Consider the following 23,140-nt stretch of genomic DNA (forward strand, 5'->3'; position numbering starts at 1 on the left):
CCAGCAGTGGTTACGGCCCTTCCTGCTGACAGGGCTGGTGGTCAGTGATGAGCAGTTGTGTCCTACTCTGTGACCCGCGTTGGTGAGGAGAGGAAGGCGAGCCGCTAGAGTGGATGGTGACAGATTTTGACAGGAGTGGACCGCAGCTGAGAGCCAATGGCCTGGCAGAGACAAGGGGAAGGGAAGTGCCAGAGGGGAGCTGGCTTAGCAAGCTATTTATGGGGGCCCGCTAGACCCCCCTGACTGAGGAGCTAACTTCACCATTTTGAAGAGGCACAGCATTGATGTAACCTGTTGCCCATTCTTTTTTTTTTGTTTAATGCCATAGTTTTTATTGAGAAGACAATCTTCACCCATGGTAAAGTCAAACAGTATTGAAGGATATGTAATAAAAAGTAAATTTCTCTTTCATGCTGGGCCTTATGCCTCCTACCCAGAGGCAACCGCTATCTTCCCATATATCCTTGTAGAAATGGCTGATGAACATCAAGGAATATAAACCTTTTACAAAATACAGACACTGCAATAAAATATATACTATTTTGCACTTCGTTTTTTTTCAACGTGACACATAATAGCTAATGTTTCTTGGGTGCTTACTGTATGTCAAACATCATTCTAAACACATCATATATATTAGCTCATTGAATCCACACATAACCCTATGAAAAGTAGTTTGTATTTATTATCCACATTTTATAGATGAGGAAAGCAAGCCTCAGGAATATTAAGTATCTCGCTTAAAGCCAAATAGCTAGTAGGTGGCAGAGCCGAGATTTTTAAAGGACACAATTTATGTGCTATAAAATTCATCATTTTAGGGGCGCCTGGGTGGCACAGCGGTTAAGTGTCTGCCTTCCGCTCAGGGCGTGATCCCAGCGTTCTGGGATCGAGCCCCACATCAGGCTCCTCCGCTATGAGCCTGCTTCCTCCTCTCCCACTCTCCCTGCTTGTGTTCCCTCTCTCGCTGGCTGTCTCTCTCTCTCTGTCAAATAAATAAATAAAATCTTAAAAAAAAAATAAAATAAAATTCATCATTTTAATGTACAATTTGGTGGCTTTTAGTTTCTTCACAAGGTTGTGCCATCATCTCCACTATCCAATTCCAGAACATTTTTATTGCCCTCAACAGAAACTGCATACTCATCAGCAATCACTCCCCGGTCAACTCTCCCCAAGCCTCTGCAAGCACCAATCTATAGATTTGCCTCTTGTGGACACTTCCTGTAAATGGAATCATACAACACGTGGCCCTCGGTGATTGATCCCTTTCACTTAGCATTGTGTTTTCAAAGTTCGTCCATTCATGGCCTCTGTCTGTACTTCATTTCTTTTTATGGCTGAGTACCGGTCCCTGTATGAAGAGACCACATTTTGTTTATCCACTCACCGCTTGATGGACATTTGGGTTGCTTCCATCTTCTGGCTCTTACGGATAATACTGCTTCCGTGAACATTCCTTTTTTTTTTTTTTCCCCGTGAACATTCCTGTACAGGTTTGTGTGTGCGTGTGGTTTTCTGTGCTCTTGGGTGCATAGCCAGGTGTGCCATTACTGGGTCGTAGGGTAACTCTGTGTCTCACTTTTTGAGGAGCTCCCGAACTTTCCCCCAGCAACTGCACCATTTTACAGTCTCATCAGCAACGTGTGAGGGGCTCAGTTTCTCCATACCCTTGCCAATACTTCGTTTCCATTCTTTCATGAGGGTTAGCCTGGTTGGCATCAAGAAGTATCTCGTTGTGGTTTTGACTTCCATCTCCCCGATGACTAGGGGTATTGAGCATCTTTCCATGTGTTTGTTGGCCGTTGTGTGTCTTCCTTGGAGAAATGTTTATTCCAACTATTGCCCATTTTTAGATCGAGTTGTTTTCATTTTTGTTGTTGTCACAGTAGTAGAGCCAGGATTTCAACTTGAGCGGTCTGACTCCAGATCCCGTGCTCTCAATCACACTCTATACCGAGTTCGGGATATCTTCTATAACGTTCCGTACGAGAGCACCTGGCGATCCATCACTGTCTGTTTTCATGTTTACACCTGCGTTCCATCGTTCATTAGCCATTTTGCTGTCAGTAGACACGTGGATGCTTCTAGTCTTGGCCATTATAAATTCTGGTGCCTTGAACAGCTTAGCGTGTGTGTGTTTCTTGGCTCACGTCTACAAGTACACGTGTAGGAAACATTCCTAGAAGCGGAACTGCTAAATCAAAGTACATCTTAAATTGCCCTCCCGTGAAGTTGTGCTGATTTGTTTTCCACCAGCAGCATACGAGAGCCCTTCCGTGTACCTTTGCCAGTGCTGTGCGTTATCCGTTCGTTGCTGTTCCCAAGAGGGGGATATGGTCCTTTTTTATTGGTTCAATATGAAGGCTTTAATTATGAGTGAAGTTAAGTCTGTTTTTCTTTTTCTTTTTAAAGATGTTATTTATTTATTTGAGAGAGAGAGAGAGCATGAGCAGGGAGCCCACGGGACTCAATCCCAGGTCCCTGAGATCTCAACCTGAGCTGAAGGCAGACATTAAACCGACTGAGCCACCCAGGCGCCCCAATTTTCCTCTATTTATAATAGTTTGGAACTTCTGTTTCTATGAAATGCCTGAATCTTTAGTTTTTTTGGGGTTTTTACTAAGTAGAAATCTTTCTTCTTCTGAGGTGAGGTTCTTAGTGTTTTGCTCATTATTCATTTGTAGAAGCTCATTTCTTAGTCATATGTGTGGCAAAAACGTTTACTATTTAATCGTTTTACTTTATGGTATTTTCTGTGAGAAAATTGTAATGTTTTACAGTCATATTATTGGTCTTCTCTTTTATGGCTTCTCGATTTCATTTCTTACTCAGAAAGATGTTTACCACTCTAAGATTATATGAAATGTTCTCCCAATTTTTTCCGCAATATTTTTATATCATCCCCTATTCGCAGTGCAAACACTTTACTCAGATAAACCAGATGTCACCAGGGGTCACTCTGCTCCTTTGAATTTAGCTAAAGATTGGCTTAAGCATTTGCCATATGATTTGTTTGAAGCCCAGTCTTCTCCCCACATGTCTGTGGACTCTGGGGGCTTGTTTTTCCTGGCACTGAGGTCCTCTTCTGTCCCGGATGCGCTCTGCACAGACCACATCAGCCCAAATACGGAGCTCACCTCTTCCCTTCACTTTTGCAAAACCGGCCACACAGGCCTGTGTGTGTGTTGTGAGGATAGAAGGTATTACCAGGTTTAAAGAGGTGGGAAGAAGGGGGACCCTATCACAGTGGTTGAGAACAGTAATATGAGTTACCCTTCTTACAAACCCTGTAGTTGCCCCACCGGTTAGACCCCCTCCCCCAGCCCTCGCCATTTTCCTCTCTTCTCCTTCTCGCATCTCCAAGTCCTGCTCATTTCTGACGCAGAGCAGTGTAGCCCTCGCTCTGCCTTTGGCTCTGAGCTTCTCACCAAGTGGCTAATCGTTGTGTGTTCCTGAGCAAAGACAGTCTCCTTGATGTGGGAAACGAAGGCAAGAGAATGAAATGAGATCTCCTTACTGCCTACAGCCCATTGACCAATCCCTGAGACAGGCAGAATGACCTTCCCTTGGAAGCTCGGCCACCTCGATGTTGACACTTTGCTAGGGGAGAAAGGCAATCTTAGCCCGACCCCCAGGACCCTGTAAGTCTACTTTAACATATAAAAATTCCTTTGGAAACTTCCTTCATCTCTACTTCCCCAAGATACGTGTTAGCAATCATCCTCCAAGCATATGGCCCACTGTCTGAAGGGTCTCATGACTAGGGTTTTACTAGACAGTAGCGAATGACCTTTTCCTCACAGCAGTAGCCCGTCTAGATCCTGGAAACCTTGCTTCCAAAATTCCTGAGACTTAAGACTATCCCTGGGGCGCCTGGGTGCCTCAGTCGTTAAGCGTCTGCCTTTGGCTCAGGGCGTGAGTGATCCCAGGGTGCTGGGATCGAGCCCCACATCGGGCTCTCTGCTCCGCTGGGAGCCTGCTTCTTCCTCTCCCACTCCCCCTGCTTGTGTTCCCTCTCTCGCTGGCTGTCTCTCTCTCTGTCAAATAAATAAAATCTTAAAAAAAAAAAAACAACCCACTATCCCTAACCCCCTCCCAACCTGAAAGTATATAATCAGCCCCTCCTCACAACCCCAGTGTAGCTCTTCCTGCCCACGGGTCCTGTTCTAAATAAAACCACCTTTTTAATAAAGATGTTTTAATTAAACCACCTTTTGGCACCGAAGATGTCTCAAGAATTCTTTCTTGGCTGTAGGCTCCGAACCCCAGCCTTTTCTATATCACCCTCCCTGTGGTAAATTCTGGTACCAGCTAAGATAATTTTTTTATATCCCACTACAGCAGGAATGCAAGGGGAGCTCGGTAACTGGATAGAGACATCGGGATTAAAAACCCTGCAGAATGGTCAACAGTAGAGCCTTTGGCTTAACACCAGGAACAAGGAAAGGACTCTCATTTCCACCTCCCTTTGAAGTTGTTCTCAACCCAGACATCCAACTTCAGGGCTCCCTCACTTCCCTAGACCTCAGAGGATTTTCCTTACTTCCTTGCAGGCTCCTCCACTCATTGAAAATGATTTTAGGGGCGCCTGGGTGGCACAGCGGTTAAGCGTCTGCCTTCGGCTCAGGGCGTGATCCCGGCGATCTGGGATCGAGCCCCACATCAGGCTCCTCCGCTATGAGCCTGCTTCTTCCTCTCCCACTCCCCCTGCTTGTGTTCCCTCTCTCGCTGGCTGTCTCTATCTCTGTCGAATAAATAAATAAAATCTTTAAAAAAAAAAAAAGAAAATGATTTTAAGGGGCACCTGGGTGGCTCATTTGGTTGGGCATCTGCCTTCAGCTCAGGTCGTGATCCCAGGGTCCTGGGATCGTGTCCCACGTCGGGCTCCCTGCTCAGCGGGGAGCCTGCTTCTCCCTCTTCCTCTGCCTCCTCGTGCTTGCACATGCACACTCTCTCTCTCTCTCTCTGGCAAATAAATAAAATAAACAAATAAATAAATACGTTTAAAAAATAAAAGGATTTTACAAATATTTACTAGCATTTTTTAGATGTTTTATGAGTTTAGAGTGTCCCATTAAAATTTTAAATGTATACACCTGTGACCTAGCAATGCCATTTCAGATGACCTCTCCTGTAGAAAGGTTCATACGTGGCCCCCATTACATTAACCTGGGCTGGAAAGAAAACTTAAATTCCTGTAGATAAAAAAGTAAATTGTGAAATGTCCATAATATGGATACTGTGGCTATGAAAAACAATGAGACAGTTTTTGTTTGTTTTTTGGTTTTTTTGGTTTTTGGTTTTTGGGTTTTTTTAAGGTGCAAAAAGGCACTCTTATTATAGCATGAGGACAGGACCCGCGGGCAGAAAGAGCTGCACTGTGATCGTGAAGAGTGACTCATTATATACTTTTAAGTTTTGTGGGGGAGAGGGTAGAGATCAAGGAAGTCTCGAAAGGGATTTCTGCACATCGAAGAAGACTTAGAGGATCCTGGAGGTCTGGCGATTGTCGAGCTATGGTTGCTTTTAGTCTCCCACGAAACATCAACATTAAAGCAGCCATGAGTTCCTTGAGGAATGTCATGCTCTGCACGTCCCAGGTGTTTATCAGTGGGCGGCAGGTTGTAAGGAAATTTAATGTTATCTACATTTCGCTTGCCTTTATTCTCCTCATCGTTTTCCCCCCGAACAATGTTGACCCTTAAATCTTTTCAGGTTGCCGAGGGTGCAAGGTCTTATCTTCGGTAACTTCTTCCTGCTGAATCGGGGCATGGAGATGGCCCTACCTATGGGTCAACATTGGTCAGTTGGGGAATTTACATATATAGGAATATCGAAGGGCAGGGGCAGCCAAATCCAAGGCGGACAACATCTCTGAGTCCAGTGAGACAGATTGATAGCTTCTAACGTCAAAGAAGTTAGCTGACAATGTCTAAAGTTCATAAAGCAAGAGAACATTACAGGTGATGTATTTAGATACTGGTAAGTGAAAAATTAAAGAAAGAAGACGTTATATGAGAATATGATTCCATTTTTATTTTTGAAATACATTTTTGGTATAAAATTGGTATCTGCATACAAGAAAACTTGGAATGATACCCAGAAAAGCGTCCATAGTATTTATTCTTAGGCATGCAAGTGTGGATGAGGGAGGCTTTTATCTTTTACTTTTTACCTTTTTTAAAATATTATATGATTTTTTCATAGTGAACATGAATTTATTTTGTAAAAAAAATAATAGGGGTTTTCATCCTCAGAGATAGCATAAAAATGATCTCTAAGTGTCAAAATAAAAAACTTAAAAAAAAAGGAGTTCTGTTGGTCTAGAACGAGAAAGAGGACAGTCCCACTTCAGAACATTTCATTGAACATGCGTGCAGAAGGAGGGGACTGGCTGGAGACTGCCCGGGAGTATTGAAAGCACTAAGGATGTCTAGGTTGGAGAAGACGAGACATAGTGAAGATCAAGGGCTCTCCTCCAGTATTTTAAGGACCATTCTGTAACCCATGGTTCTGGAGGAAGATGGGGTGGAATTACAGAGAGTCAGATGTTTATCTAGGGTAAGAAAGAACTTCCTAAGGTCATCTTGTCAAATTGTCATCTTAAACCAGCTTCAGCCCTTGGCTCTGCTGCAGACCATCTGCTGGTCTTGCTGCAGCCCTGGCTCTCAAACCAGCTCGTTCCTCTTGCCAGGTCTCTAATGCCAACCCTTCACTCTAGCTCCTACTCTGCTTTCTCCCTGCCCCTTGGATCTGATGTTCCAGAACTTCTCATCTTGCACACTGGCCAGCATTTGCCCAGTGCTGTGGCTAGGAGCCAGCCCTTTCTACTCCTGTCCCCAGGTCCCTGCACCCAAGGCCCCTCCCCTGCCTTCCACCTGTGAGGAGAAATCAGATGCTTACCAACAATGGAACTGGATGTTTCTGAAGGTAGTATGTTCCTTGCTTCCAAAGTTAGGGAAGCAAAAACGGACAATTACCTGTTGAGAATATTATTGTAAGGAAGTACATTAATTGGAATTCTTTGCTTATAAGTAACAAAATCTGTCCTGGGCCAACTTGAGCAAAAACTAGAAGGATGTCGAGTAGCTAGAAAGTCTGAAATTGAGTCCAGGCACCAGGAGAAGAATCATGGCAGTTTCAGCCCTTGACCCATCTCTTCAAGGTGACATGTCTGGAATGGGTGAACCCCCATGTGTTTTCAGTCTATAGTTTACCCCACTCAAGACTCAAAATCCCAGGAGCAAGCTCTGGAAGAGCCTGTGAAGACCTCTGGGGACCCCTCCAGTGCCCTCATGGGGGAGCAGGACTTCTGACTTAAAGTCCCCTCAAGCCCAGAGCAGTAGAGGGCAGGTAAACTCCCCTAAGCACAAGAATCAGGGCCTGTCAGGAAAGGAGGATGGATTCTGACAGCCAAAAGGAGACCTCTAGGATGAATGTAGAGCTAGATTAGTGGATCCTGGATTCACCTTGGAATTTTCTAGACTTTGAAAAAAATTTTAAATAAGTTCATTAAAGCAAAATGACTGCTATCTACCATCACCATCGTTTCATAGAAAGAAGGTCATTAATACCAAAAAGGAGAAAGGTCATTCAGAATAAAAGAAAGGCCTTAAAGTGAACAAAGTTACTCTATGTCAGATTTATGGCGATCTTTTTGTCCTTGTTGCCCTCATTTCACTGGAGACCAGTGAACACAGATGGGCCCCCAGTTTGGCGGTGGGGTTTTAGGAATTGTTGGGCTAAGTGATCTGTACGTTCCTCACTAGCCTCAAGTTTCTGTGAAGCCAGTGGGATCTTACTGTCAAAGAGTAGTTCTCCCCTGGGGGCGAGTTTGCCCCCTAGGAGACTTGGCCATGCCTGGAGACATTTCAGGTCCTCACAACTGAGGGTGAGCGAGGAGGTAAGGGTCCTACTGGCATCTAGAGACTAGGGATGCCAGTCAACATCCTACTATCCACAGGACATCTCCCAGCACAGGGAATTACCTGGCCCAACATGTCAAAGTGATGAGGTTAGGAGACCGTGCTCTAGATAGAAAAAAAAAATCTCATGAAGCCCTTGAAATGGAAAGTACTAGAGAATAGTGCACTCAGGTGTTGTCACAGCCCTTATTCACGAGGCAGACTTTTTTAAGTTAAATTATACCTGCTTCTTTAAAATGTATTGTTTCTTTAAATACACAAGTATTTTACATTGAGTAAATGAGTATTTAGTACATGCGCATTATTGACGTTGTTGGGAAAAGGCAGAGAAATAATAAGTGAGGGAAACAAATCACTGTTGGCCCCAGTCCCTTCCCTTTCCTGAGATGCCTCCTCTCAGCTATAGCGCATCCGAAGGAGACGTCTTGATTTTCCTGCTCCACTAACCTGTTCCTTCCTGGGTCCTCCCACCCGAGCAGCTGGTACCTACACCTGTAGTGACATCCTTGACTTCTCTCCTTACTCTCACGTCGAGTCCTCCAACAAATCCTGCCAATTCTGCTTTCACAGCAAATTGCCAATCCCATCACTTCTCACCCCTCTCCGCAACTGCTCAGCTCAGTCCCAGCCCAACAGTGCCCACCCCTGCAGAGACCTCTTGGACCACCCCTCAGGGCCACGCGCCCACGGCAGGCCTTTCTCTACACACCAGTCAAGGGGATCAGTAGAGAAATGAATCCAGTTCTGTTGAACCCCAGCTCAAACCTTCCAGTGGCTTCCATCACACTTAGAAAAGAGCCTCATTCCTTACCTCCTCATGGGCCTCCCTGACCACCCTGTGGAAAAGATTCCTCCCCTCCCCAGTCCCCCTTCCCACCACCCTCCATCCCTTGCCCTGCTTGATTCTTATCCAAAGCACTTATTGCTCCATAATGTCATGCTATTCCTTTATTTGTTGAATTGTTTATTGTCTTTGTCTCAACTGTAATGCAAGCTCCACGAGGGCTGGAATTTGTCCTCTTCTCGGCTCAGTCTCTAGCACCTAGGACAGTGTTTATACATGGGAGTGACCCAATAAATATTTGCTGAATGAATCGTTAACATTTTGGGAACTATACTTCCGGTGCCCTATCTTTCTTTTAAACCGATTTGTTTCATAGAGAAATATATAATGCTATCTACCTGACTTTACATCTCAATTTTTTTATTCTTTTAAAATATATTTTATTTTTTTAGAAGATTTTATTTATTTATTTATTTATTTGAGAGAGTGAGCGAGAGAGAGAGCAGGAGTGGGGGAAGGGCAGAGGGAGAAGCAGGCTCTCCATTGAACAGGGAGCCTCCATTGAACACGGGGCTCGATCCCAGGCCCCTGATACCATGATCTGAGCCGCAGGCAGATGCCTAACTTACTGAGCCATCCAGGCGCCCCTGCATCTCAATTTTTTAATCAACTATTAGATCTGAAGCCGTTTCTTAGGACCAACTCTTCATAAACATTTCAATAGCAGCATAACTATTCCTTGGGATAGAAATATCAATATCTTCTTGAACATGCAGATTATTCTAATCTTTTGCTATAGTCGATATCTCTGCAGCAAGCATCATAGTACTTAAATCTTTTTTCTTTACTTTGGGTAATTTCTTTAGGATAGCGTTCGAAAAGTGGAGTTGCTGGACAAAGAACATTATTACCTTTACATTTCTTAATCCATGCTGTAACAATGACAGCATGTAATTTTTTCCACTCTCTCTCCTACTCAGTCTCACCCAGCCTGCAAAAGCCCTGAGCTGACGTCCAACTTCTTCAACATTTATGGGAAGAGCCCTCTGATTGTGTACTTCCTCCAGAACTATGCCAGTCTGCGGCAGCATGGTGAGGACGTGTTGATAGTCAGGAGGGAAAGAACCAAGAGCACCCCATATCCTCTCCACCACGGGCAGGGCACGTGTTATTATTCTAGGCCTCTGCTTCCTCCTCCCAGAACGAGGGTGTGGAAAGGCACCCGGCCCTTAGCACTGTGCCTGGCACGTGCTCATCAAGGGTAGTCATGGATACGAGCCCAAGGCTCAGAATCTTGCTCGTTCTTGTTCCAGGTTGGCCTCATGAACCGGCTGCATGCGATCTTGGGCAAGTCACATTTCCCTGGGGGTAAAATCTCTTCCTATCTACCAGAGAGAAAGCTAACTAGGTGCTGGAACATTCTTTGCAGCTCAATAATGACTCCCAGATGCTCATTCACCCCAGAGGATGTATTGATCAGGATCTGGGGTCCAGATATGTGTTTCTTGTAACATCCTCCTCACACACACACCCCTCCTCCAGACCCATCAGCAAATCTCTGGCCCTCTTAGCATTTATCTTAAAGATTTGGTAACCAACTCAGATCTTAAGAAAACAGATGTGACATGTTGGTGTCCTGAGTCCTAGCGCTTTACTGTAGGGGTCAGAACATGGAATCAGGTCAGCCTGGACTCAAGAACCAACTCAGCTGTTGACCAGCTGAGTGATCTTAGACAAATTGCAGCTTCTTCCTGAACCTCATTTTTTCATCTATGAAATGGGATAACAGCACCCGCCTTCTAGGGCTGTTACGAGGAATTCAGGCACAAGAGCAATGAAGGCTTGGCATGGAGCCTGGACGTTACCTGTCTGCACAGAGCTCCCCATCAGGAGGGGCTTCCTGAATGAACTGGGTAGCCCTGCTCTTACAGCTCTCATATCCCCAAGCTTATTTATATGCCCATAGGCAGAGGGTACTAACGGTCACATTTCATAGCACTTTATTCTTTATAAAGCGCTTTCCTATATATCACCTCACTGCTCCGTAGACAGCGTAGTATAGTGGAGGGAGCCTGGGTCGGGGATACACAGCCCCAGGTTTGAGTCCAGCTCAGCAACCCACTGGCCTTAAGATCTCGTGAGCACAGCTTAACTTCTGAGCTCAATATCTTTATCAACTTCTTTGTAAAATAAGGATAATTAGGGGCACCTGGGTAGCTCATTCAGTTAAAGTGGCCAGCTCTTGGTTTTGACTCAGGTCATGATCTCAGGGTCACGGGATCAAGCCCCACTTTGGGTTCTGTGCTCGGCGTGGAGTTGGCTTGTCCCTCTCCCTCTGCTCCTCCCCCTGCTTTTTCTCTCTCTCTTTCAAATAAATAAATAAATAAAATCTTTAAAAAAATAAAATAAAATAAGAATAATTATACCAAACCAATAGTGTTATGATCAGGATTAAATGGCGTAGGGCTAGTTCTAAATAAATAATAACTATCATAATTATTCACATCAGTTAAGGCAAGGACTGTTATCCTTGTTTGATGGAGAGGAAAATAGAGACATAGCGGGTGATGTATCTTGACTGAAATCCCAAACTCCTGAGATTCTGACCAATCCAGAAGGGGTAGAGAGGGTGGGCAAGGAACGGAGGATTTTTCAACATACAAACATGATATTGGGAATGAGGCCTTGAGACTGAAAGTTGGAACCCCTTCCTCTTCACTGCTGTGATAATAGAGTAGGAATGGTATTTATTTGCTTATTTTTTATTGAAGTATAGTTGACTCACTACATAGTTTCAGGTGTACGACACAGTGATAGGACAATTCTATATAGTACGAAGTGCTTCACACGGTAAGTGTAGCTGCCATCTGTCACCATACAGAGTGAGAATTTTAGACGGCAGTCTGAAAAGAGCATTTCCTAGCCCTTCCATCAGCAGGAGGAGAGAAGGGCTTTGTCAAAAGACAGGGAATGGCCTGGCCGCTGGGGAGGATAGCCCCTTGCCTTCCCCAGTAGGTCACGGCCAGAGAGCAGGAGTCCTTACCTGCTCAGATTTCAGTGATCTGGTCCAGAAACAGGTCATTCTCCCTCCTCTGCCCTCTCCCCCCTCCCCCCTCCCCCATGCAGTAGGGCACCCTACTGGTAACGCTCAGAGTCAATACCAACTGACGGTGTGGGCCTTTCCTTGACGGCCGATGCCACTGAGTCCGTCCTGACATATGCTGAGATCATCGACCTGACCCTGAGCAACATGAAGAAGAGGAAGGACAACCTCCACCAACTGAACCGGCTGCACTGGAATGAACGGAATTATTTTGACGAGTACCTAAGAGGACTGCAAGAAAACTTCCTCAGGTACGTAAGGGGCTTAGGGAAGAGGCATTGTTTGAGCATCTGTCTGCTGTTGCACATGACAATTTTTTAAAAAATGCTTTTAAAGCTTTTAAGTAATCTCTACACCCAGGGTGGGGCTCAGACTCACAAACCCAAGATTAAGAGTTGCACGGTCCACTGACCAAGCTGGCCAGGCGTCCCTGCACACGACAATTTCTTTCTTTTTTTTTTTTTTAAAGATTTTATTTATTCGACAGAGAGAGAGACAGCCAGCGAGAGAGGGAACACAAGCAGGGGGAGTGGGAGAGGAAGAAGCAGGCTCATAGCGGAGGAGCCTGATGTGGGGCTCAATCCCAGAACGCCGGGATCACGCCCTGAGCCAAAGGCAGACGCCCAACGGCTGTGCCACCCAGGCGCCCCACGACAATTTCTTTTTTACATGCATTTTAAAGATTTACTTATTTTATTTTGAGAGAGAAAGCACAAGCAGGGGCGGGCGGTGCAGAGGGAGACAGGGAGAGAGAGAGAGAGAATCTTGAACAGACTCCCTGCTGAGTGTGGAGCCCGACGCAGGGCTCCAACTCATAACCCCGAGATCCCGAGCTGAGCCAAAACCAAGAGTCGGACACTTAACCAACTGCGCCACCCAGGTGCCCCTGCACATGGTAAGTTTTAATTGGGGGCCGAGCTTTGGGATTCTCTTAAGCACATGTCTTGTGGTCAGAATGTAAACTCCACAATAACAGAGACCAGATCTTTCTTTTCAAATTATTTTTTTCTAACTACAAACACATTTATATTCAGTGAAAACAGACAGACAAACCTGGAAAAGCACCTGGAGGTATACACTGCCAACATTTTTCTATAAATCCTTCCAGCCTTTTCTCCTGGGCCCGTAGACTACTAAACAAAAGTAGTGGAGTCATACTGTCAGTCTGGTTTTTAGACTTTGTTTTCCCACTTAGCAGCGTATTATGGATATTTTCCTGTGCCTTCTGACTTTTTAAAATATTTTTATTTTATTTAGAAAATTTTCAGGCCTTCCGGAATTGTTGCAAGGATGGTGCACTGAACACCATATGCCCACACTGCGTTTACCAATTATCCACATTTTGCCACGTTTTCTTTCTCTCTCCGGTAATTAGGTCAAATTCAGATTTCCCCAGTGGTGCCCAAAATATCCTTTTTGGTTTTACTTGCTGCTCCAGGATCCAATCAAGGATTGGGAATTATATTTTGTTGTCGTATCTCTTTGGTGTCTTTTCACCGATGACAGTGCCCTGCCCCCACCTTCGTTATTATGCCCTTAATCAATTAATACATTATTAATTTTTTGAATAACATAGACTTTTTTGAAAAGCTCAAGTCACGTTCTGGATTTTTCTGATTATTTCTTCGGGTAGCATTTAACGTATTCCAGAATCCCCTATATTTCTTGTAAACTGGACACTGGGGCGATACTAGATGCTTGATTGGATTCAGGGAAGATCTTTTTGCCGAGAACAGCTGATGATGTTGTGTATGCACACTGCGCTGCACCAGGAGACACTCAGTGTTGGGGCAGCCGGACAGGTGTCCCTGCCAGACCTCTCCACTGGAAGACCCCTGTTTTATGTGGTTAGTCTGTCATAAGTGGTGTGATTCTTTGAGACTGAATGAATCTGCTCTCCCCAAACCTTCGCCCTGTGGTTTTAGCATCCACTGATGGTCTTTGCCTGAATCAATTATTATAGTTGGGGTTGCAAAATAGTGATTTTTCTACTTCCACCATCCCTTCTCCATTTATTAGCTGGCACCTTTTTCTCTAAAGAAGAGCTCACCTTCTTCTTTTGCTCGGTATCTCTCTCCCATGTCGTCTCTGCCTGCTCCCATAACTCTCTCACGTGGACATCCTGGCTGCAAAAGCAGCTCAGGAAATATTTGGCAAAGAGAAACGAGATTTCCATGCCTGGACCAGCGCGGAACTGGCTGGGCACTTCATTACCCAAAATAACACTGGATTCGGTTAGCAAGGGAGAAAGGGGGAATTGTTGTTGGCAAGACATTGGAATCTGCCATCGTAGGAGAGAAAGAAAACAATGAACATATAGGTAACTGCTTTGTTTTACAAAGTGATACCGTTGAGTTATTTCCAAGTTATGATAACAGACACGCACAAAGGGGCGCCTGGGTGGCACAGCGGTTAAGCGTCTGCCTTCAGCTCAGGGCGTGATCCCGGCGTTATGGGATCGAGCCCCACGTCAGGCTCTTCCGCTATGAGCCTGTTTCTTCCTCTCCCACTCCCCCTGCTTGTGTTCCCTCTCTCGCTGGCTGTCTCTATCTCTGTCAAATAAATAAATAAAATCTTTAAAAAAAAAAACAAAACAGACACGCACAAAAACCTGTTAGGCACCAGCCCCACAAAGATGCAGTTCAGCCTAAATGTTCATCAGGTGATTGGTTAATAAACTCTCATATGTGCGTGCTTTGCAACCAAGAAAAATGGCCACGTCGACCTAATCTTATTTGATAAGGAAGGATGATCACAATATATTATTGGACCAAAAAAAAAAAAACCCAAAAACCAAAAACCTCAGGATATAAAATAGTGTGCACAGTTATTTATCCCCATTTTACAGATGCCGAGGTCAAGGACAGAAACTTAGAGGGCCACCACATATGTGGGGAGGACAAAATATGGGGCCAAGAAGGAGGAGGGGCCACAGGGAAGGGAGAGCCTGCGCGTAAAGGCACACCAGCCATGAGGCTCAGGCAAGCAAGGGCTGAGGGAAGTCGTGATCCGCGGTGGGGGTGCCACATGCAGAAGCCTGGGGCTGAGACGGGTTTGGTGATTTGGCAGAGAGCGGTCTTAACAAGGCTGACGGCAGACACCAGAGCCTGGGACATGAGGGGGCATGAGGGCTCCCCATGGGTGAGTAACAGGGCTGTTTCAATGTAAAATGGAAGACTCCAGGCTGTGTGAAGGGGGGAGATTGGAAAGATGCAGGTGAGGGAGGAGAGGGTCAGGACTGGGGAAGGGAGAGGGCCCAGGAACAGTTGTTGTTCTCTTTTTTTTTTTTAATTTTATTTAGTTATTTGAGAGAGAGAGCGTGCGCCTATGAGCACGGGGAGGGGCAGAGGGAGAGGGAGAAGCAGGCTGCTCCCTGAGCCACAAGCCAGATCCCAGGACCCTGAGATCATGACCAGAGCCAAACACAGATGCTTAACCGACTGAGCCACCCAGGCACCCCCACAGGAATTGTTCTTCAGGGCTCTTTGCTTCTGCCTCTGTTACTATGGTTCATTATGTTTCTTCTATATTTCACTCATTATTCCAGCAAATACTTTCAGCAACTTCTATGCACCAGGTAGTGTATTCTGTTTATAACATACATGTTTTGTAATGTCTGTCTCTCCCAGTAGTTGTAACAATTCTTGAAGGGGGGATCCTTGGAATGCCAGAGGCTTAGGGTTTTTTACTTACTGGCTGTGTGACATTGGACCAGTCATATACATCGCTGAGCTTCTGTTTCTTTGTTGGTTAAATGAAGATAGTATTTGCTACTTTGGAGAGTTGTACCGATCAAGTAAAATAAGGCACATAAAGCCGTTTATAGGACCAAGCCCATAGTAGGTAATTCTATCACTTAGAATTAGGTTTAGCTTCGAGTGACAGAAGAACTCAAAATGGTGGCAAGACAAGATGCAAATCTATTTTTATTATTTAAAAAGGAGTCCAAGAGATATGGCAGGTCACAGTGGCAGGGACCCAAGCCCCTTTTGTCTTATTTCTCTGTAATCCTTCGCCCATGATTCATCCTCATGGTCTAAGATAGCTGCTCTAGCTCCAGTCATTGGGTCCATATTCCAGCCAATAGAAAGGAAGATGAAGTCCGAAGAAATGCATTCCTCCTGTGAGTCACAAATAAACCTTCCATTTTTCATTCCATTGGCCAAAACTTAGCCCCCATAGTTACCTAGCTACGGCATGAGCAAGACGAAAATAATTTAAGGCTAATATTAAATTTATTCAAGATTAAGTCTACAGCATATATATTTCAGAAATATAGAAGGACATCCTTGTTTAATAAAGGCATCCTTATCAGGTGAATTATAGTATAGGTATTTTCAGTCAGTAGAAACTTTGTAATTATGTGTTCGCAATCTCATTGCTAAATATATCCACTTTTTATTGGATAAGGCATTATCGAGAAGCTCAGCATACCTTCTGTTAATAAAGCGATTCTCAGAATTTTGTCTACGAAAGAAAATGGTGCCCTTGAAACACCATCTGTGCTGGTAGGGGCACCTGGGTAGCTCAGCGGGTTAAGCACCTGACTCTTGATTTTGGCTCAGGTCATGATCTCAGGGTCCTGGGGTGGGGCCCTGCGTCATCGGGCTCCAAGCTCAGTGGGGACTCGGCTTGAGATTCTCTCTCTCCTTCTCCCCTGCCCCTCCCCCCCACCTCCTGCACTCTCACACTCTCTCTAAAATAAATAATCTCAAAAAAAAAAAAAAAACACCAACCACAACCCCACATTTGTGCTGTTAGACATCAGGGCAGGGCTACCCTTGGGGAAGTAGGGTTTGACTGAGGGTACAGATGAGGGGGCTTCTGGGGAGCTGGCAGTGTTCCGTTTCTTGATCTGGGAGCTCGTTACATAGGTATGCTCAGTCCACGAAAACTCCTCGAGCTGCACGTTTCTAGTCTGTGAACTCTGGTATCTGTGTTCCAAAGGAACATACTAGGGAACTGCTTGTATTGGTGTATTCCTTTTCTTCGTAGATATTGTAATGGTTTTGTCATGTCGGGGGGCGCCTGGGTGTCTCAGTCAGTTGAACATCTGCCTTTGGCTCAGGTCATGATCTCAGGGTCCTGGGATCAAGCCCCACATAGGGCTCTCTGCTCAGTGGGGAGCCTGCTTCTCCCTCTGCCTGTGCCTGCCACTCCCCCTGCTTGTGTTCTCTCTGTCAACTGAATAAATAAAATATTTAAAAATAAAGAAAGAATAAAAGAGTCATGTCTGAAGGAGATACCTAATGAAGTGTTTATGGATGAAATGACATGGTATCTAGGATTTGCTTTAAAACCACCCATTTGGGGTGGGGATGAGGGGGTGCGAAAGGAGTAACAGATGATTCAAGATTAAATGGTGTTGATTATGCAGTTTTCTTTACTTTTATATATTTTTGGAAGTTTTTGTTTTGTTTTGTTTTTTTAATGGTGGCCATAACAAAAACAGAAGGTGACCAATGCCCATATGGAATATTACTTGCAGGTGGGCTAGGACTCCTTTGGGAGCTCAGTTACCAGTTTATTTCCCAAACAGAACATATCACTTAGGAGCACTGGCTTTGAAGTTGGACAGACCAAAGCTCTGTCTCACTCTCTGAATGGATGATGTCCATCACTTAGCCTGTGTGAGGCTTGGATACCATCTGTAAAACAGGGACACTAATAGTACAGAGTACTTGTGGGTGAACAGAGATGTCTAGCTCCAAGCCGGGCTCAAGAGAAGTGCTCGGTAAATGCCGACTGTCAGAGATAATACCTGCGACCCCATGCCATGGAAATTGCAGGGTCCAAAGCAGCATAGGACTTGGGGTTGAAAGTCTGCAGTTGGGGAGACCTGGAGCAGTCCCCCCTCAAAAAAAGTAATCCAGGGGCGCCTGGGTGGCTCAGTCGGTTAAGCGTCTGCCTTCTGCTCTGGTTGTGATCCAGGCGCTCAGCTGAGTGGGGAGCATGCTTCTTCCTCTCCCTCTGCTGCTCCCCCTGCTTGTGCATGCTCTCTCTCTCGGTCAAATAAGTAAATAAAATCTTTAAAAAAAAAAAAGAAAGAAAAAGAAAAGAAAAGGCAATCCAGGGGCCCCTGCTGTAAGTGGAGGAAGAGCCTAGTTTACGTGTGTGGGTGAGGCATGTATCGAGGGAACAGGGTCTGTGGCTGCTGGAGAACTTCAGTGACATGTGGGTCCAGAGCCCGGATCCTCAAACTTGTCTCGGGGCAGAGCAGCCACAATTCAGAATGCTCTTTGCAGAACTCCATGAAACGTTTCAACGTACGATTCTGTCACACGAACTAAAGATGCTTTTTCTAGTGGAAAATATGAGCCTAAGGCACGTGGGGGTTTCAACATCTCAAGAAATAACAATATAGGAAATATTATCAAGGAATTACATCAGTGTTTTTCCGTTAGAAAATGTGATCATCGGGGCGCCTGGGTGGCTCAGTCAGTGAAGCGTCTGCCTTCAGCTCAGATCATGAACCAGGGGTCCTGGGATCGAGCCCCACATCGGGCTCCCTGCTCAGCAGGGAGTCTGCTTCTCCCTCTTCCTCTGCCCCTCCCCCTGCTCATGCACTCTCTTGCTCACTCTCCCTCTCAAATAAATAAATACAATCTGAAAAAAAAAAAAAGAAAATGTGATCATAACAAGGACAGATGCAATTTGCTGCTGTTCTTTGCCTCTTTGTTGCAAGCAGAAACAGGCTCCCCAGCGTTAAGAAAAAGTTGTGGCAAAAGATCCCAAAGGTAATAATGTTGTGTCCACAGAATTTCTTCCTTTGACTTGGAAAAAGATGCCCATGGTTGAAATAACCATTGGTTTCGATACAGGCAGGTTGAGTCTGAGGACCCTGGGGAGGGTCCCCCAGGATCAGCCAAGAGGGTCCTTGGCTTGACGCAGGATAGAAATCAAATGCAAGAGAGAAAGTGAAAACAGAGTTTCCTGAATAGTACAAATGACAGGTAGAGAATAGTGGACAGAATGTCTGGGAGACTTGGAAAGGAAAGGAGAAGGAGTCTTGTCATTGCCTGGGGTTAGGGGTTTATATTGGAAAGGGGTCTAGGGTACTCGTTCCTCCAGGAGTCCAGGGTAGGGCCCAGTCAGAGGTGAGTGTCAGGTGAACAACAGGTGTTAGTCCATAAATTACTGAAGGTAGGGGTACTGATGCCAGTGTCAGCCTGGAACATGTTGGCATTAGCTCTTTTTAGACATTATTAGGTGTTTGGGGCCGAGGCCAATATTCAGAGAATGATTAACCATCTTGCTTGCCCCTTGAAGTGGGAACATAGCTTCTTTGGCTTATTCTGAAATGGGGCCGAGCAGAAAAACAGCGGAGACGGAGCCTTTCTAAAATGGAGTCCCTTCAGGGGCACCTGGGTGGCTCAGTTGAGTGTCAGGTCGTGATCTTGGGTAGTGGGATCGAGCCCTGCGTTGGGCTCCACGCTTAGCACGGAGTCTGCTTGTCCCTCTCTCTCTCTACTCCTCCCCCCACTTGTGCACGTGCTCGCACTCTCTCAAACAAACAAATAAATAAATAAAATCTTTAAAATAAATATATAAAATAAAAGAATAAAATAAAATGGAGTCCCTTCAGTTTCCCTACCTCTGTTCAGGCCGAGTTCAATGCTGGTTTTTTAATACCGGTCTCTCTGCATCCATCCTCCATCAGCAGAGAAGTATATGACAGGATCTTAATTCTCACAAATGCATTCTTATTGCTATTTTGTCTACCTTGAGTGCCCATAACCTGCTGCTTCATCAAGTCAATGTCTACTCAACATTTCAAAAGGCAGCTGGTGGATCACCCAGTTGGCCATTCCCACTGTGTACCCTGTGCTTGTCTGAACACACTCCGCTGGGAACCGTCTTCTAGAAGAACAGCAGCAGCAGCTTCTGGCGTTACCTGAGCACGTCTTCCTTTACTTATTGTGGACCAGACACTGCCCTAAGCACCTGACCTGTGGTAACTCCATTAGGCCTCACCACAGCCGTGGGTTCTATTATCACCTTCAAAATTCAGCTTTCTTTCAGATCTTCTCTTTTTTTTTTTTTTTTAAGATTTATTTATTTGTCAGAGAGAGAGAGAGCACGCGCACAAGCAGAGAGAGCGGCAGGCAGAGGGAGAAGCAGGCCCCCGCCGAGCAGGGAGCCCAGTGCGGGACTTGATCCCAGGACCCCAGGATCATGACCTGAGCCGAAGGCATCCGCTTAGCCGACTGAGCCACCCAGGCGGCCCTCTTTCAGATTGTTGGTTTCTTCGCCTGTCCTCCCGAGTTGAGCATATGTTCCTTGAATTCCTTATTCCTCTCTGTGTCCCCAAGGACCGACATGCCCCCTAGCACACAGCCGGGGCTCCGGACTGAGTTGCTGCGATGTCGTCAGCTCTCTGGCTTCAGTCAGTTGCTCTGGAATGAATAAGTTTGTAAATATTTGTCTCTCTTTACATACGAACATAGGAGTGAAAAGATCATGCTGACTCTGCAGTATTTTTCCGTCTGTGCCTTTGTTCCCCACAGGGAGGTGAAGAATATCGATCGAAGAGCATTAGATAAAAAGAAGGCAAACCATATGTTCATCCCACCTTCCACCTTCATTGAGGAATCCCCTGACAAGAAATTTGGAGGAAGTCCTGAGAAGGCGACTGCATTTCTTTTAAGGTTTGTTCTAACAAAGACCATGGAAAAGTGGAAATATGAACACTGTCAGAATTTTTTTTTTTTTTTTGTAGTTTAAGTAGGCTCCACACTGGGTATGGAGCACAACATGGGGCTCGAACTCACCACCCTGGGATTAAGACCTGAGCTGAGATCGAGAGTCAGACACTTAACCGTCTAAGCCACCCAGGCACCCCTGTCAGTATTCTTTATTTAAAAAATTTTTAAATTTATTTTTTATTAACATAGAATGTATTTTTTTAAAGATTTTATTTATTTATTTGACAGAGAGGCAGCCAGCGAGAAAGGGAACACAAGCAGGGGGAGTGGGAGAGGAAGAAGCAGGCTCCCAGCGGAAGAGCCTGATGTGGGGCTGGATCCCAGAATGCTGAGATCACGCCCTGAGCCGAAGGCAGACGCTTAACGACTGTGCTACCCAGGCGCCCCACAACGTAGAATGTATTATTTTGTATTGTATGTTTCAGGGGCACAGGCCTGTGATTCATCGGTCTCACACAACACCCAGCACTCACCACAACACATACCCTCCCCCATGTCCATCATGCAGCCACCCTCTTTTTTTTTTAAAGATTATATTTATTGGGGTGCCTGGGTGGCTCAATCAGTTAAGTGTCTGCCTTCGGCTCAGGTCAGAATCCCAGGGTCCTGGGATCGAGCCCCATATCAGGCTCATTGCTCAGCGGGAGGCCTGCTTCTCCCTCTCCCTCTGCCTGCTGCTCCCCTTGCTCGTGCTCTCTCTCTGTCGAATGAATAAATAAAATCTTTAAAAAAAATAAAAATAAACACTTACATTCCTTTCAAAAAAAACCTGAAAACCATTTTAAATGCTGTTTTATAATAATAATTATTATTACTTTATAATATTATCAAGGTGTAATTTACCATAAAATTTGCTCGTTTTAAGTATACAATTCAATTAATTTTAGCAAATTTACAAAGTTTGGCAACAATGCTACAATCCAGTTTTAGAACTTTTTCATCACCCCAGAAAGATCCCTCATGCTCAGTTGTAGTCAATCCCTGTTACCCTGTCCCTTTTTAATAACCTCCCTGGAAATAACCATTTAACATTGCCACTTTATTTCAAGGGTCGGATATTAGTCCCATGGTGATGTTAGTTTCAAAGGAGGCTGGGAAATGTAATTAAAAAAACAATCTGGGCTCATTGCCATCTTAAACAAAAACTGGCTCCATTGCTGAAGAAAACGGGAGAGCAGATGACGGATTGGTGACTAACCATCTCATCACAGATAGATGGTGTTATAGTCTCCATTTTAGAGAAGAAACCAAAGCTTAATGAGTTGAGAAACTTACCCAAGGAAACCTTCCAATCTTAAGTCTTCCAATTTTTTTTTTTTTAAAGATTTTATTTATTTATTCGACAGAGATAGAGACAGCCAGCGAGAGAGGGAACACAAGCAGGGGGAGTGGGAGAGGAAGAAGCAGGCTCATAGCGGAGGAGCCTGATGCGGGGCTCGATCCCAGAATGCCGGGATCACGCCCTGAGCCGAAGGCAGACGCTAAACCGCTGTGCCACCCAGGCGCCCCAAGTCTTCCAATTTTAATTTTCCTTTGAGCGAGAAGACCACAATTTTTTGATAATAGCAGTTTAGCTTGAGACCCACCTGTTTGAAACATGGAATCTTAAAGGATCAGTGGTGACTCATCGATCTATCAGAAACAATCTTTCTGATGTCCACCTTTGATTCTCAGAAATCTAAGCCAACGCAATTTAATTTGCCAACATTATTGTTGTTCCCTCAGACCTGACTATCTTCCAATTACTTCTTAATCTAACTAACTCCTCGCTGACCTTTAAAACCCAGCTCAGGCATCACCTTCAGGAACTCTCCCCTGACTTGCCTACTCAGGGTACCCATTATGTGCCCTGTGCTTTCCTGATCGTGCCCCACAGATCATAGCCTACTCAATCATAGAGTCCCTAGACGGAAGATTTGGCCTCAAGGAATCTTGCCCTGGGTGACCTTGATTTCCTGGGCGTAGGTCCAAATACTGGCACCCAGCAGTGCTTAGAAGGCGGATGAGGGGACCGTGCAGTGTGTTCCAGCATTCTGCTCTGATTATTTGCTGTTGTCATTATTGGTTCCTTTGTAAACTTTTCCTTTCAATATCTATCAAGATTCCAGGGACACCTTTGAAGAAATCACACTGAATTTTTGAGCTGATTTTTATTAAGTGTTTTTTATTTCCCCCACAGGAGGGGAAAGGAGGAGAGGGAAAGACAGGCAAGACTGAAGTTGAACTGCTCTCCCTTGTCACTCTCAGACCCTGACTAATTCTCTCCCCTAGGACTGGGAAGCTCCTGCGGGAGCCCTGATATTTCTACCAGGTAGGGTAAAACAACAGGAGAAAAAGGAAAGTGTGGCCGAAGACCGAGAAACAGAAATAGCTATTCCCAGGATAGGGGAGATAGTCCATCATAGTTTTTCCGAGGCTGAGTGAAAAGCAGGAGTGCGGAGTTTTTGCTTGGGCCATTGCATTTACTCATGCATTTGCTCTTTTACCCATTATTTTATTTAAACTATTACAACTAACGATGTTAACCTAGACTATAATAATGGCTTTCGTTGTTAACTAAACAAGAAGCTGAACCCACGACAAACATCACCTCATTTTGACCTTTATTTTTTTTTTTTAA

The 23,140-nt window shown here is 45.0% G+C and overlaps 1 protein-coding gene across 1 annotated transcript in view; it reads left to right on the plus strand.

Moving 5' to 3' along the window:
- FAM227A (family with sequence similarity 227 member A) overlaps positions 1 to 23,140 on the plus strand; it is an 86,217-nt gene that overhangs the window by 57,609 nt on the left and 5,468 nt on the right. The window contains exons 15-17 of the mRNA XM_087868702.1: positions 9,693 to 9,850; positions 11,914 to 12,066; positions 20,323 to 20,463. Of these exons, the coding sequence (XP_087724828.1) occupies positions 9,693 to 9,850; positions 11,914 to 12,066; positions 20,323 to 20,463 (452 nt within the window). The remainder of the gene's footprint in view (positions 1 to 9,692; positions 9,851 to 11,913; positions 12,067 to 20,322; positions 20,464 to 23,140) is intronic.

This window comes from Ursus americanus, chromosome 17 (genome assembly GCF_024610735.1).
Source record: "Ursus americanus isolate L20-20 chromosome 17, mUrsAme1.1.p, whole genome shotgun sequence".
NCBI lineage: Eukaryota > Metazoa > Chordata > Mammalia > Carnivora > Ursidae > Ursus > Ursus americanus.